Here is a 15780-nt window from a genome sequence, read left to right on the forward strand (position 1 = left end):
TTACTGGACAAAGTACCAGAGGAAGCTGTAGGTACCTAGGGCCATTTCCCACCCCCAAAATGACCTGGAGCAGGCTGCTTCTCAGCCCCAAACCAACCAATTCCATCCCCTTTATACCACCGTGTATCCACGGAATCACGGTCTCTGCTCTGGGATGTACCAGCAATCGGTGTAGGTCCTCCCTCTATGGTCAGACTTCCTTGGCTTTTGACCAAATGTTTATGTGCTCCCAGAAATCCCATTGGCTTCTCACCCCAAGTCTCTGACCTCTGATCTCATCCACCTGTGGTTGCTCTGTCAATCACGAGCCCTGGGTATCTCCCTTTGTTTTCCCAGCTCAGGGATGTTCTGTGACCTGAGGATAAAGCACCTAGGAGGGGTCCCTAAACCTAAAACCTATCAGTTCTGTGAAGAACTAGAATTCCCAAGGTAAGCCAGGACTGGAACCTTAGAGCCCGGACAGCTCAACCCTGGGAAGCAGAAGTAAACTTGACACACACAAACCACACAGAGCTTCAGGTCATGCACTGCTGGTCAAACTGAGGGTCAAGACAGGCATGGGTTTAAAGAGACAGAGACCCAGCTGGGCTCTCCGCCACAGCACACAGCAGCCATGGAATCCTGGGAGGAAAAGGCTGTCACACCAACCACTGGTAGCACATGGGTCTCAATTGCAATGTTCCACAAAGTCCACAGGGTGGAAAATGGGGCCATCAGGAGGGACAGCTGCATGCTGAGGAGACATGACCGAGTGTCCTCTGACCCTGAGCACCCTGAGCAGGCTGGGGGGGAGGCCTGGGCTGTTGTGGACACAAGGGTCCCCATCAAGATGCTCCAACCCTGGCAGTGGCCGCTGGCCCCTCAGCCCGCCCTCCATGTTCAGGCTCCCTTGTGCCAGGCGGGAGTGGCAGATACGCTGAAAATGATCCCAGTTCCTTTACTTTAATGACTTTCCTCTTTCTGAGCTGTCCGGGACTGGCCAAGTTCAAGTCAGGTGTCCAGGGAGGGCCAGAGCCCAAGCTGCCGTGTGTGGCCAGCTGTGGAGAGTTTGTCCCATGGTACTAAGGGCTGGACAGGCTGATGCAGGAAAGGCAAAGGTCACAAAGTGAGGTTCACAGCACAGGCCACAGCACGTGGACTTAGGTGAGGGCGTCGGTGGCAGTGCGAGCTCCAATATTGCTTTTGTCATTTCATTTCCAGCTTAAGATTCCAGGCGTTTTCTTCAAGGAAAAAAAAAAAGGACAGGAGCAGACCTTTCAAGTTTTAAAAGACATTTCAACAAAAGCAGATGTCTGGCTTGGCTGACATTGCACAGGACTGCAGTTCCAGGCTCGGCCAGGGCTGCAGACACAGTGCCTGGGTCCCAAGAACCTAGAGTCCAGGAAGGCTGCTCAGGGGACCCAGGAGGCAGATGATGACAGGTGCCCTGAGGCCTAAGAGGAAGCCGCCCCACACCAGGCAGGCAGCACCCACTCAAGTCCTGCCTGAGCTACTGTCTTTACACTGAGGTCAAATGAGGAGGATCAGAAAGGGTAAAGTGCAAACACAGCAGTCCCAGCAGAGCTGGGGCCTAGGTGCAGCAAGGCGCCTACCAGTTCTGGTTGTCCCAGCCCTCATCAGTGGTTGTAGCTGGGGCAGTCTTCTTGGTGGCCTTGGCCCTGCCCTCCCCACTGGCGCCCTCCCAGCTCTCCCAGCCATCACTGTTGCTGTTCTTGTTGTTGGATGCGGAACCTGAGCCCCAAACATCCCAGCTGTCCGAGCTCCTCCTCCCTGTTGAGGCGTCTGCATAGGTCCAGCTGTCACTGCTCGGGGACTTGGCCTTGGGGGGCTCAGCACTTCCGAAGGTCTCCCAGAAGCTTTGGTCTATGGTGCTGTTCTGGGAGTTGTCTCCACTGCTGTTTTGATAGCTGTGGCCCTCTAAGGGTCTATTACAGAGAAGAACAAAATCTCAAAAGTTGTCACAAAAAGACACTTGCATTACCTGCACCCACCAAGCTGCCCAATCTGCTCAGGTCTCAGGGGCTCTTCCTGGCTAGACAGGGTGCTGTCCTTTAAAGGACCTCCTAGCTACCCTGTAGGGTCAGAGAACCCTACTAAGTGAGGGATCCTTTTCTTTGAGAGCAAACTTGGCCGTGGTAAGGGTTCACCCTGGTGCTAAGGGCGTGAAACATTTAGAAGGGATTGAGTTCCTCCTGCTACCTCAACCTGTATTGTCATCACCTAAACTGTAGGGTATTTACTAGGGCACTGGGGAAGTGTGCAGAAAGAGCACACAGGAGCCCCAGAGCTGAGGGTGAGAGGGCAGTCACTTTGCCTCTAGCAAAGGACTCAGTGTGCAACCCTGGGCAGAGGGTGTGAGGCCAGGCCACCAGCGACCTCGCAGGGAGCCCAAAGGACCCAGGGCCTGGGTGGGGACATGGCCTACCTATCTGAAGTGTCTTCAGCTTTCCCAGAAAAGAAAGTAGTGACATCACGCCATCCCTTGCTGCCAACTCCCTGGACCTAGAAGGAGGCATGAAAAGAAGCTAAGGCCACACTAAGGCCACATTCTACACAGCACCTCTGGCTGTGAGACATGAACAAAAAATGATGCTGTTCAGATGAGGCCTGGACAAATCCTTGAGGAGACACGCACACACATGCACACAAGAACACAGCAGCATTGCTGAAGCAACACCAGCTGTTGGCTGCTTAGTTAGGTATTTAGAGCATCTCTCTCAGAAGCAGTTCCTGTGGTGGGTAGGACGATGCCACACAGACAGTAAAAAGCATGGCCTTATGACAGGCGGTGGTGGCGTACACCTTTAATTCCAGCATTCAGGAGGCAGAAGCAGGTGGATCTCTGTGAATTCGAGGTCAGCCTGGACTACAGAGCGAGTTCCAGAACAGCCAGAGCTACACAGAGAAACCCTGTCTGGAAAACACACACACACACACACACACACACACACACACACACACACACAGCACATGGTATTCCCAATGTCACACTCAACACTTTGGAGGTGTTCAAAAGTTTCAAGCCACTACAGGCCTTGTCTTTACCACAGTGCAATGAAGGTCTTCAGGAGGTGCCTTCATTGCCATCATGTTGGGAAATCTGATGACCGCCCCCACCCTCACTCCACCAGGCCCTGAAGAGGTCACAGGACCAGCAGCAGCTAACAATGGCATTGGCACTTACCAAGGGACAGGCCAATAGCAGCAAGACAGAAAAGAAACACAGGTTAGTGGCTGGCAAGTCCCTGATAACCAAGCTGTTTCCATATTCCTCAAGCCTCAGAAATAAGAGGGCAATGGCCACTGTCTCAGCCCAGGGACCTGTCTGTGGGCTCCAGTGTCTGGAATATGGAAACTGGCTTTGGCCGCGCAAGTCAGTAGGGTGGCCCTACCTTGGATGCCAACTGAGAGACCCCACTGGACACATCATCAAAAATCCTTCCCTCCTTCACCTGTGCAATTTGAAGGGCATTGTTAGGAGGACCAAAGCTTCAGAGTGCAGAGACCTGTCACATGAAGTTCCCCAAGTTCTGCCAGAAGCCATTTGGCTTCAGCTAATTAAGGAACCCATCACTACCAAGAGAAGCCAACTGTCGTCCAGACTCTGTTGTAAGGAAGAATAGGGCTACTGACTCCTCCCCAGGGCTAATATCCTTCTGAAGATAAGCACCACTCACTGCCTGTGGCCAGGCCACTGGGGTAAAACAGAAGGAAGAGCAAGTTCACAAGTTCAAAGACACCCTTGGAAGCTAACTGGGGGGGGGGGGATGACAACACGACTAAGGAGCCCAAGGCCACCTGGACCAGAGGAAACTATAGGTAAGATCTTGCTGATCCCCAGTATACCCATTTCCCTCCATACCTTCTCCTGTGCAGGCTTGAGGACATTCTCATTCAGGCTGTGGCCCAGCTCCGAAGCCTGTGGGAAGAGATGCTATGTGAGCTTCGCATGCAGCAACATTAGCTGCTGAAAAGCAAGCACAGGACAGCACAAGCTTTGCCAATAGAAGGGAAGGCAGTGGGATGTGAATACACACGAGGAAGTAGGCTCACACAAGTGACACCAGAACGGAAGAACCAAGACATGAAGAAAGCTCCCTTGCAATGCTGGAAGCAGCTCTGGCTCTAGTCCACAAGTGGAGAGGACGGACAGATAGATCTGCTAACTGCTAATCTTCATCCATTTCCTGAGGCTGGCACTGAACCCTCCATGGGAGCCAAGCTATGTGAGGCTCAGTGGAGGGATGGAGAAAGGGTTGGGCAGAGAAGTAGCAGACAGGGTACAGCCTCTCCTGGAGTAGCAGACAGGGTACAGCCTCTTTTGGAGCCGCCATGGTAAAGCTCAGAAGCTTTGCCTTGCTTGGACCTTAACCTCAAAGCATTAACATGGAAGGCTCCTTTCCAGCAGGGTGTGATCCCAGGAGTGATCTGGTGTGGGAAAATTAATGCAGGAAATGAACACTGAAGTAAGCATTCCTTCTCGCAGAGCCCACTGGGCCCAGACAACCTTGCTCAGGGAACAATTGGGCTGTGGATCTTGAGGAAGATGAGCTTCCAGCACCAGCAGGCCAGGAAGGTGACACTGGTGACCAGACACAAAGGGAGACGCAGCCAGGAAAAGCACGTGTTTAGCAGACATGGGGCAGCATGCACCAGTAGAAACAGGGTTTTACCGGCTCTGATTGCTGCTTGTAACCCCAAAACTTGACCCAGTTGGCATGAAGGCAGTTACAGAGAAAGAGCAGGTGGTGGGAGTCACATTAGCAATGCCCAGAAGTGCCAGAAAACACGCCTCTTAAACTTTAACCAGGGTCTCACACTGCAGCCCTCTAGTGACCCCGGCTGCCTGACTGCTGGAATGTGACAGCTGTGGACCACCACCCTCTTATTTCCTGCATCAGAACCACATGAATCTGCTTTGGACCCTGGAATCAATATTTCTCTGCTCCAAATTTATCACAATCCAGACCCCATGATATGCCTGAGGAGTCTGAGCGGCAGAAGTGTCTATGAAGAGAGAACTGCGGGCCACAAGAACCTAAAACCCTGCCCACCTCACCATGGAGGACACTTGACAGAGCGCTAAGCATGGCAACTATTCTTATATTCAGCTTGGAAGAAAAGTAAACTCCACCCGGGACTATCACCGGGGCCACGTGAGGAAGCAGTGATACCTTTACAGCTAAAAGCCCAAGGCTGTGAGCCGTGGCCCAGACAGCCCTTCCCATACGAGGCAGCTACGGCACAGTGGCTTCATCGGTGGCTGTGGTAGATGAGGAAGCCTCCTGCTCACAGCAACTGGAGGCACTGAGGTACACAGGGACACATGAGGACAGAGGAGGACCTTCTTCCCTAGGACCTCAGACCTGCAGCATCTAGACACTGCATACGACGGAGACGGAAGAGTTCTGAAACAGAAAATAAATGCTTCCCCTTCTTACCTTCTGACTAGCTTGGGATCCAAATTTTGTAGCCTAAAAAGAAAAACAAAAGCCAGCGTTTTGTAGTCAAATTCCAATGTCTTGACCCTAGCCATAAGGCTTTATCTATATGGGGCCCAGGTGGAGTTAGTTCCAGAACTCCCTCCCGGCAAGTACCCAGACAGTCAGTACGACCATGGCAACAGCTCTCAGGGACCAGGTTGCTGTAGGGAGGCCTGGCTTAGCAGATGCTGGGGATAGGACATGTTTGGGCCCAGCAGTCACCCCTGGTCCTACTTGTTCCACATGTGGGCAGCACAGTGTCTAACTTATCTAGACATAAGAACTGCTGACCCTTGAGAAAAAACAGGCCCATCTAGATGCCCAAGCTGGAGATAACTAGATCTCCCCTGGCATCAGTCTTTCTAGAGATGAGAAAACACCTTGTCAGAAGCCAGCAACTTCTCCGTGGCAAATGGGCAAGAAAGACAGATACAATGGCTTCCAGCTTGTTTGGATGGCTATGGGCACTACGGTCGGGTTCCTATGGACCAGTGGGCCAATTTACCTCTATCCCTGTTCCTCTTGTACCATGGTCACACAGCCTAACCCCAGCCTCAAAGTCTACACCTTCTGGCTTTTTCCTATCAGTGACTGCCAGCTCATTGCCAGAGTCAGACATGTTCCCTATACAGCATAGTCTATCCCAACTAGGACTCTCCAGGTCTCCTCTCATGAAGAGGAGCTAGACTAGCTCAACACTACTTACTCTCAAGACCTAAAGGGAAAAGTTCAGGCACAGGTACCCATCAGATATTCACTAAGGACTGTGTCTGTCACCCCCCACATGACGTCAAGCCACCCTGACACAGAAACAAACATCTGCTACAATAGGGGTTCCTTGGGCCATCCTGCAGTGGACAAGGCCCCACGCTTGTCTGCTATGCAGAAGAACCCCGGGCCAGAGGTGGACAGCATGCACCCAGTCACTTACACCTTCCTTCGCTGCAGAAGCAAACTTGCTTGCCCCGGTGGTAAAACTGCTCCATCCCTGAGAAGGCAACAGAGAATGATGAAGCACGGCTTTTCTGGACCCAGTGCACGCCACACTTGTGCCACTGAAGCACAGCAAGGATCCACAGAAGGCACCTAAATGCTTCTATAGCTCCTGTGACCGGCAAAGGCAGCCAGCGCTGTAGCACCCACACTGCCCTTGGCAGCTGCAGCACACAGCACACATCAGTACTGTCCTCCCACAGCACAGATGGCTACCAGCCCTCTTAGGCAGACATAAAAGGTGTCGGCAGAGCTATCCTCACTTCTGTCCTTCCTCCTTCCTGACTCCCAGAGTGGCAGAAAGCGGTGGGCAAAGGCCTTCCTCTAAATTCAAAGTTATTTCCTCACAAATACCTTCCAACATAAATTAAACTAAAGTTACTTCAAAATAAAAACATCTCACTTAAACCACAACTGACATTTGTCATTCCCCCAAGTTAGTGCAGAGGAACCATGGACTTTAGGAGACATCTCTGTGCATTGTGTTCCTTAGAAAAGGGTCATCAGCAGAAGATAGGGACGCAGTTTCCAAATGGTGAGGAAGGGCGCACACTTTTAATCCCAGCACTTGGGAGGCAGAGACAAGCTGAACTCTGAGTTCAAGGCCAGTCTGGTCTACAAAATGAGTTCTTAAAAAAAAAAAAAAAAAAAAAAGTCCTCTCAATAACAACAGGCTTTCCGATAGAAGCCCCTTCTCTGTCCTAAAGACCCAGTGTGACAGCAGGACGGTGACTGCCACTGCCACAGTCTGGGGGCAAAGAGGACAGTTTTAAACAAGTTTTTGGTTTTGGGGACAGGTTCTCACTATGTAGGCCAGGGTGGCTTCAGGCTCAGGGCAATCTTCTTGCTTCAGCTTCCCCAGTGCTAGAGCAATAGGTGTGCCCTACAATTCAACTTGTTTTAAAATAGTTTTTGAGCCAGGTATGGTGGCTCATGCTTGTAATCCCAATATGCAGGAGGATGATTGCAAACCTGAGACTGGCCTGGTCTACATATGATTTCAATCAAGACCACCACACAGAGCTGTGAGCAAGACTGTCTCAAAAAAAAGGTAAAAAAAAAATCCATACATTCATGATTCATGAAACAAAAGAGGGTGATGACAGATGCCAGTCTTTCATCTGTGCTGTCAGTCCAGACCTCAGTGCAGCGTGCGACAGCAACGCAGATTTTTACATCCCACCCCTTCTCACAGCATTTGTTCCTCTTATGGACCATGCCTGTTTATTCTCATCAGTATAAAAAGCCTTTCCTTTTTTCATTTTTTACTAGTTTGCTGTTGTTTTTGTTTTTCAAGACAGGGATTCTCTGTGTAGCCCTGGTGGTTATCCTGGAACTCAACACTGTGTCCTGTAACACAGGAGGTACTCTGTAGACCAGACTAGCTTTGTACTTCGAGATATGCTTACCTCTGCCTCCCAAGTGCTGGGATTAAAGGTGTGCCTTTACCACGTCTGGCCTATTTCCTCCTCTTTTCACTTGCAGCATCCAGGAATGGATGCATCATCTGCTACTCAACTGCAGCCCTTACCAGCCCTTCAGAGTGCTTGCATTTATGATTACTACAGAACAACACTGCACAGAACAAAAGGAGCTCTAAAAGGTTGGTTTCCCTGGAAAAGCAAGCCTCAAATGCCACACCCTGAACTTCTGACCTGGCGCTTTCAAACTGCCTGGAAAGCCAACAAATGGCCCCAAACCCAAGCACCACGCCCCAGTGGAATGCTGGAACCTTGGGCAGCCTCTGCTCAGGGCCTCACTTCCTGAGTCAGCCTGCCCAGCACAGGCCAGGAGGCTGGGTCAGCCTTCCCCTGAACTCAGGACATGAACTGGAGATAAGAAGTGTACTCACAGGCTCCACAGAAAACTTGTAGGGCTCTGGGGAAATCTACCTTGGTAAATTTGAAATACATGTTTTATGGTCAGAGTAAGTGGCTGAACACATTTGGGGTATGAATAAAATGCCATTTTTTAAAAGGACCATTCACTGAAGGTAAACAAGAAGGGACCTTTAATCAGATCATGTGCCCCAGGACTACCCACTCTTCCATAAAGGGTCCTCCCTGTCTTGGCACTGGACAACCCCTTTGCTGTGCCTGTCACAAGAGGCACTCTCAAGGACCTAGGTCTCCTTACCGAGTACAAGGATGACATCGCATTGTTGAGGAAGTCGTCCTCTCTCTTCTGAGGTGGCACTGTGTTCCCAAACCCCACATAGCGATTCTCCTGAGCCCTGAGAATAAACACAGACATCGCTAGCCACAGCCATGAGCTTTGCCACTCCTCACTAGTGAGACGCTGGCCACCAGGAGAGGTGCCTCCTCCCTCTCAGGACACACTGCATTCTGGGCAATGGGCACTGAAGTTAAACAGACACTTCCTTCCATATGACCTGAGATTCCCCAGCAAGACCCAACCCCGATAAGTGGGGGTTACCAGAAAGCACCATTTAAAGGTCGAGCTGATTCCAGGAAGAAAATGCATCATCTTTGATACTGGGATTTCTCCACATTCAAAACCTCCATTCAAACCTGGGCCATCTTGGGGCTTGATATAAATGGACCCCTGGATTACACACACTGTGGACACACAGGAGTGGGCCCAGCCTACCCTAAAGGAAAAAGCCCCAACCTAATGGAGTAAACCCATGTAGAGTGGCCTGTCACGGATGCCCTCAGCTGCCTGCTCTCTATCCCTGGCTTAAGAGACTTTACCCCTGATAGGAGCCCAGGTCATCATTCAGCCAGTCTTCAAAAGCCTTGTCCCCAGAGGTAGTCACATTCTGCGGCTGGCCAGAGGATCTGAAATACAAAGTTAAAGGCCAGTAAGGCCTTGACAACACCAAATGAAACCACAGTTTTGTGACAAGGACTTCCATATCATATATGCGCTTATGCAGCAAACAGCTGACCCACAGGATGCTCAGCACAGCTAATGGTCCAGTGGTTCTCTGCCCAGCCTAATGGCAGCTGCCGGTGAACTCTGCATCCAGAGCTGGGAAGTAAGACTGAAACCATCAGTGGTGCTAGGACCTTCCAGTAAGTTCTGCAGGACCTGGGGCGGAGGATGTGCTGTCATCTGTACACAGTCCTCTCTGTCCCGCATCCACCTTGCACCAGAGAAGGGAGACTCTTCACAGTGGAACTTGGGGTGTACAACAGGAACTGTACCATTTTGGGGCCTAAACTATGGAATGAACAACAGCTCACAGAGGAGGGACCACATGCCAATAAAACACAACCCACACCCTCATAGGCACTGTGCACAGTGTATGATACACCTGCACGGAGAGGAACCAAGCCTCCTGCAGAACAGGGCAAGACGCTACTTCTTATTTGTTAGAAGTCTGCACTGTTTCCCTGACTTCTAGGAACAGCTCTCAACAGAAGCTGTTTCCACAAGCGGAGGAAATGAGGTTTCTACGGGAACCCTGAGCTACCACTAACGTGAGGGTGAAGCTGAGATCTGACTAGCAGGTCAGAGGAACTACCGGTGGGCTGTGGACTGCAGCATCTTGGGCTGAGGTGGGGTCCAGTTCTGCGCAGGCGAAGACTCCAGAGACCACTCTCTACCTTCTGCCAAAGTAGCCACCTAACAAGACGACACAAGACATAAGCAAGCAGTTACCAGTTACCATCTACTCAAGCACATCCAGCCACACAAGTCAGTATCTCAGTCATGAGCCAGGGCTCACGTGACAATGAGAGTGTTAGTGGGTTACTGGCCTCTACGGCTGCAACTTCCAATGCACAGGGACTCATTAGCTTGACCCCCAACCTGAGGAAGGCCAGATTCCCGGATGGTCTGCAAATGAGTTAGTCTAAGGCACTCGGATCACTGTTCCTTTACTCCCTTTAATTACAGGCCATTGGCACCACCTGTGGGCAAGAAGAGCCTGCCCTAGCTCTGGTAAAGGTCACTTGTCCTTGTCTGTCCTTGGATGCTAAAAGTGCCTCCCAAAGCCACTAAAGCCACATCTGGCTGCTGTGAAAGTGTGTGTTACGCATTCAAGCCAGGAGTCCTCACCTTATCCCGGAAGAGCGCTGCGGCCCTGCTGCTGTACTTGTCCTGCAGGGACCAGCTGGGCTCATAGTCCTCCTGGGCCTCCAGGAACTCTCGGAACTTAGCGTTCCCACCAGCCTTCATCTTCTCCAGCTCGATGTCCTTCCATTTGTCCATTGTAACAGAGCGCACGAAGCTAGAAACCAGACGTCTGATCTGATTACCAAGTATGAGGGCCCCAGGAGCCTCCCAACCCAGGATCACGTCCTGAGCTAGACAAGGCGCTTCCTGTCTGGGGCAGAAGCCAGAAGAAGCTTCATGGAGGCAAGCTGGACAGCAGTGGTTATCCTGGCAGGGTTAGTGGAGCGAAGACCACCTAACAAGTGGGGAACAGCTCCCTAGCACCCTTGTCCGACAGCACTTTGGGCAGCAGCCCCACAACATGGCGAGTATGACAGAGGCAGGCTGTGCAGGACACTGACCTGAGGTGCACCCCAAGCCCACGGTGTCTCCCAGAGCATTCCAGGCAGATCCAGATGCCGTAAGTCACGCTGACCCACTGAGGATTAAATGCACCACATTCAAAGCAAACCTGCAAAGAGGGGCCACACGCAACTCACCAGGCAGCTCAGGGCAGTGTTAGGACCCCAAAGATACCCCAAAAAAGGTGGAAGAGCAGGCAAATGTGCAAAAACGGAACTAAAGAGCAGGCTGCTCAGGTTGGTCAAAGGATGTGGGTATGGGGCAAAGATGGAGGTTGCAGAAGCTGCCTAGAAACTGGCATAAAGATAAAGAACCTCTCAGGAGAAAAAATGTTCAGAAAGGAGACCAAGCATCCTTAGCACAACCTGAGCAGTGTGACAAAGTCCCACTCCCTTCAGCTACACGAGTGAGCACGGAGACATGAGCAGCCTCTCCAAGGAGGGACACACAACCATAGTTGCATCTGACACCGAGACTTTCACCAGTCACCCAAGCCCAGCCTGAAGGTTCACACTCACGTTGTTCTCATCTTGTGCCCTGACTTCTTTAAGTACTTTTCTGGTTCTTGGGCTGGCCATGGTGCTGTAAGGAGAAGAACAAACCCTTACTATGCAGGAAAGAAAATGAGTTGGCAGTTAGTGATGACTTCATAGGCTCTGCCACAAAGCTGCTCTGATTTGACAGCAGAAGTCCTGCCCCGTACAGGAGACACTTCACATTGGGGGAGGGAATCTCAGGCCACAACCAACTGTAGTCAGGAACGCCTGCAAGTAAGTTTAGCCACCGTGTGCCACCAGGCAGCATAAATCATTTAAAAAAAAAAAAAAAAGACCTGTCATTTCGTGACAAAACTCACAAGGAGTAACCTTACAAAACACATGAAGATTGGCTGCTTAATCTGCTCCCCCCTAAAAAAGGGAGCTCACTGATGGAAGAGAGAGAGCATCCTGCACTTCCTGCCTCCCATCCAGCTCTCCAAGTCTGTGTAGGAAGCCCTCAGGCTGCAACAAGGGGCAAGGAAGAATTCCTGGCAATGGTATTAGACGGTGTGTAAATAGGTCCTGTATGAGGGCATCCTGACGAGGAACGTGAGCTAATACAGCCATACGACAATGACCACAGACCACCCACACAGGGCCTTTGGTGGGAAGAGTAGTAAGGCTCAGCTGAAGAGAAAGCTCATTTCCTTTTAAAATATTCTCTTCCTTCTTTCTTTGTAACTGTCCATCCACAAGTATGACTGTGTGCACACACGTGGAGACCAGAGGAGAACACAGTTGTCTTCTACAGATGTCTATCCTATTCCTTTGGGATACTGAGTGTGGAGCTCAGCTGGAAACAAGCTCCCAGCTGGGCGGTGGTGGCACACGCCTTTAATCCCAGCACTCGGGAGGCAGAGGCAGGTGGATCTCTGTGAGTTCGAGACCAGCCTGGTCTACAGAGCTAGTTCCAGGACAGGCTCCAAAGCCACAGAGAAACCCTGTCTCGAAAAACCCAAAAAAAAAAAAAAAAAAAAAAAAAAAAAAGAAACAAGCTCCCACAATCTTCCTACATCCATCCTCCAATGTTGGGGTCATAGACATATGCAGCCATGCTTGGCTTTTATGTAGGTACTGGAGATCTGAACTCAGATCCTCATGCATACACAAAAAGAGCTCTTACCCCCTGAACTGTCTCCCTAGCTGCCAGTTTCAGCAATGTTTAACTTTAAATGGTGGTCCATTTAATTCAGGACTAGAAATAAAGCAAAAGGAACAGACTGTGCCAACAACAAGGCTGGGCATAAGCTAATGCCAGTGTTACTGCACACATGAGCACTGAGGGAACTGGAGGCAGGACCTGGGCCTCTAGCCATCCCCCTTGCCAGTCCACAGTCAGGTGTGATCTCTCTAGAACTCATCTGTCCCAACGGACCTATGTACTCCCTCTGACAAAAGTTACAGGTTTTCAGTGTTTGACCTTGTTGTTAGACTGAAAATGACCATTTTCTATTCATGTTGTTCACATTAAAAAAAAAAAATCCTGTCTCAGATCCTATATTTCATTTTAAATTTAAGTCTGCAGAAATATGGTGTTCAGTAAAGGGAGTCTTGACTCTCAATTCTCCTGCATCTTGAAATTTCTATCTGGTTGCGTGACTGGGATCTCCTTCTGTTGGATGTTGGGAAATATTTGCTTTCTGTAACTTTGAAACCAAATCCTAGCTCACTCTAGCTTCCTTTCACTGTGTTAACTACATGTTAGGATGGCATCCTGAAACCACAAACACACAAGCGCAGACTCCTGCATGGTGACTCATTCACCAGGCACCACAGTTACACCCCAGGCATCTGCACATGTACACCCCCAGACAGTTCAGCGCCTTTAGGGAGACACTGGTAGGCTGGAGTTTACAAAGCCCCCTGCAGTCTTCTCAGTGCTACATAATAGCTGTCACCAGACCAGTGGAGGTTTCAGTAGCCAATCTCAGTACTCAAAGCGCTATGCCGGCCCTCAGAGGCTGACAACCACGCAATGGAGGCAAACAAAGGCAAGAAGTCAGCATCTCGTGAGACTGCTCTGAATTTCTGACTGTAAAACAGAGCAGGACATTTACGTCTCTAGGGGGAAATGGGGGAGAGTGGATGACTTGGCTTGGATTTTGTTTTCCAGACAGGATCTTTCTTTGAAACCCTGGCTGTCCTGGAACTCACTATGCAGACTAGGCTGGCCTCAAACTCACAGAGATCTGCCTGCCTCTGCTTCCCATGCCTGGCTCGGTCTGGATTTAAGAAGCACTCCTGTGTGGTAAATGTTGGGTATTGGTGAGTAATTACTTATCTTAAATGTTGCTTAATAACATGAAAATAAGTATCTCCTCACTTTCACCAATCGAAATATGGCTCAAAAAAGGGTCAAGAATCCTTTTTCTTTTTTAACATTTTTTTCTTGGATTTTTTTACTACCCAGAAGCCTAGAAGGTGGGAGGAGTCAGCTATTCCCTTCCACCATGTGAGCTCCAGGAACCAAACTCAGGTAGTGAGTCCTGGTGGCAAGTACCCTTACCTGATAATCCACCTCACTCACCCCTAGGAATTCTTAATAGCCGAAATCAAAAAAATGACAAAATGCTCTTCCTTCAAGTGGACATACCCAGTGAATACTGAAGCAAACAAGGTTATTTCCGGACATTACTAAACGACATGTCATACTACAGAGTGTCTGGGTCTTAAACTGGGACGTGATGAACCTTTGAGGTCACAGAGGCATTTGGGAACATAGCCAGGCCCTAAGGTTACAGAATGGGTGACAAGGAGAAACACTAATCGTCTTTCCCAGAACTGCTCGAAGCACACAGAGAACCCATGTCTAAGTTGTGCTCCTCGCTCTGAAGAACAGGTGATTTCAGAACATCACCTTGCCAGGGACCATAGAGCTCCATTGCTGCAAACACGGCACAGCAGAAGTATGAAGCCTGAAACAGTGGATTATGTATGACTTCTGAGGGCAAACATCAGCACATCCTTCCAAAACCAGGTAAAACTGAGGAAAGGCTTAGAAGCCTGGTCCTTTGGGGTTGGGGGGTGGGGTTGATGTTATTGGTTTGGTTTTTTGTTTGTTTGTTTTGTTTTCTCCTCCTTCGGCAGAGTACTCACTTCAAAGGCCGAGCAGGAAAACGATCAACGAGCTGTGGCTAGGGAGTCTGGCTTCCCGGCACCGCTGGACAGAATCGAAGTGACGAGCACCTGCCCTATCCCGGGCAACTGGGCTGTGCAGAACCGGTCTACGCCCGAGAGCGATTCGGGACCACGGAGAAGAATGGTCCTAGGCTGGAGAGTGGCAAGCTCAGAGGCCGAGGGGTCTGGACGGCCGCAGCGAGGAGGTCCAACCGCGCAATGGGGCGGCCGCTGGGATCGAAGAGGGCAGCCGCACACAGGGACCCTGGAGTTTGGGGTCCGAGGAACAGAAACGTCACAGGTAAGGACACTGGAGAGTCCGGGGCAGGGAAACTTGGGAATGGGAGGCAGGGGGCGCGGGAAGAACCGAGAGCCGTGGAGTCAGGGCTGGAGGCTGGGGGTGTCGGACAGCCGGGGCATTAGGGGATCAGGGCCTAGGGCCGCAGTATCGAGGGTTAGAGGACCAGGAACCGGGTAATCTGAGAACCGGAAGGTCAAGGAACTGAGGGTCCGCGGGTTGCGGGAGTCCCGGCCGCGAGCTCACCTGCTGCTCTCAGGGGGTCGGGTCCGGCCGAGATGCCAAGCTGGACTGGGCGCTCAGAGTTCCCCCACCAGCCGCCAGCAGCTTCCGGCTACGTCGCGCTGCGAAAGGACTCCTGGGAGGCCTGCGAGGAGCGACTTCCGCCTCCATGCGCGCGAGCCTAGCAGCGCGGCTTTCTTCCGGTCTGTGCAGACCTAGGGCTGCGCGCAGAGTTTGCAGGGGCGATCAGGCGTGGGCGGTGCTGCATGGCAGCGCGGAGGTGCTGGGTCAGGGGAGCGGTCTCTGCAGCCGGGATTCTGGGGAATCCATGGTGCAGTGCGACCAAGGCTGGACCGGAGCAAGAAACTCCCACGGTCACTGCTCGACCAACTGTCCTAGTCAAATCACTGGAGTTAATTGCTGATGGTTTTTAGTTTTGTGTTTACTTTGGGCCTCTTTGTGCCACATACTCCATCCTCATCTGCTGCCTTTCTGTTTTTGTTTTTGTTTAATTTTTCTGGATACGGTTTTTCTATAACCTTGGTTATCAGCGTGGCCTCGAACTCAAAGATCCGACTGCCTTTGCCTCCCGAGGGCTGGGATTTAAAAGCGTGCGCCACCACCTTCCGGCTCGTTTGGACAT

General features: G+C 51.0%; 1 protein-coding gene across 6 annotated transcripts; it reads right to left on the reverse strand.

Moving 5' to 3' along the window:
• Nucleotides 1–510: 510 nt before the first annotated feature.
• On the reverse strand, nt 511–15284 carry Arfgap1 (ADP ribosylation factor GTPase activating protein 1). Of its 6 annotated transcripts, XM_013352198.2 has the most exons (15): nt 15162–15283; nt 14597–14882; nt 11480–11543; nt 10961–11070; nt 10503–10674; nt 9967–10067; nt 9191–9277; nt 8613–8709; nt 6415–6471; nt 5442–5474; nt 4674–4703; nt 3863–3919; nt 3393–3452; nt 2426–2502; nt 511–1925 (listed from the first exon to the last, which is right to left on the reverse strand). In XM_013352198.2, the coding sequence occupies exons 3-15, from the start codon at nt 11537–11539 to the stop codon at nt 1589–1591; spliced, it is 1278 nt and encodes a 425-aa protein (XP_013207652.1). In that variant the 5' UTR covers nt 11540–11543; nt 14597–14882; nt 15162–15283; the 3' UTR covers nt 511–1588. The 6 variants fall into 6 exon arrangements, with proteins under 6 accessions (XP_013207652.1, XP_026642920.1, XP_013207653.1 ...); XM_026787119.1 differs by lacking the exon at nt 4674–4703 and having other exon boundaries at nt 15162–15284; XM_013352199.2 differs by lacking the exon at nt 3393–3452 and having other exon boundaries at nt 15162–15282.
• Nucleotides 15285–15780: the final 496 nt, after the last annotated feature.

Source organism: Microtus ochrogaster, linkage group LG8, assembly GCF_000317375.1.
Source record: "Microtus ochrogaster isolate Prairie Vole_2 linkage group LG8, MicOch1.0, whole genome shotgun sequence".
Lineage (NCBI taxonomy): Eukaryota > Metazoa > Chordata > Mammalia > Rodentia > Cricetidae > Microtus > Microtus ochrogaster.

Excerpts from the sequence above, each read along its gene's own strand:
- Arfgap1 (XM_013352198.2), bottom strand. The coding sequence starts at position 11,539 with ATGGCCAGCCCAAGAACCAGAAAAGTACTTAAAGAAGTCAGGGCACAA. Across the intron at positions 10,068-10,502 it reads CAGCGCTCTTCCGGGATAAG|GTGGCTACTTTGGCAGAAGG; the intron begins GTGAGGACTCCT and ends TCGTCTTGTTAG. Across the intron at positions 3,453-3,862 it reads TCAAGCCTGCACAGGAGAAG|GTGAAGGAGGGAAGGATTTT; the intron begins GTATGGAGGGAA and ends CAAATTGCACAG.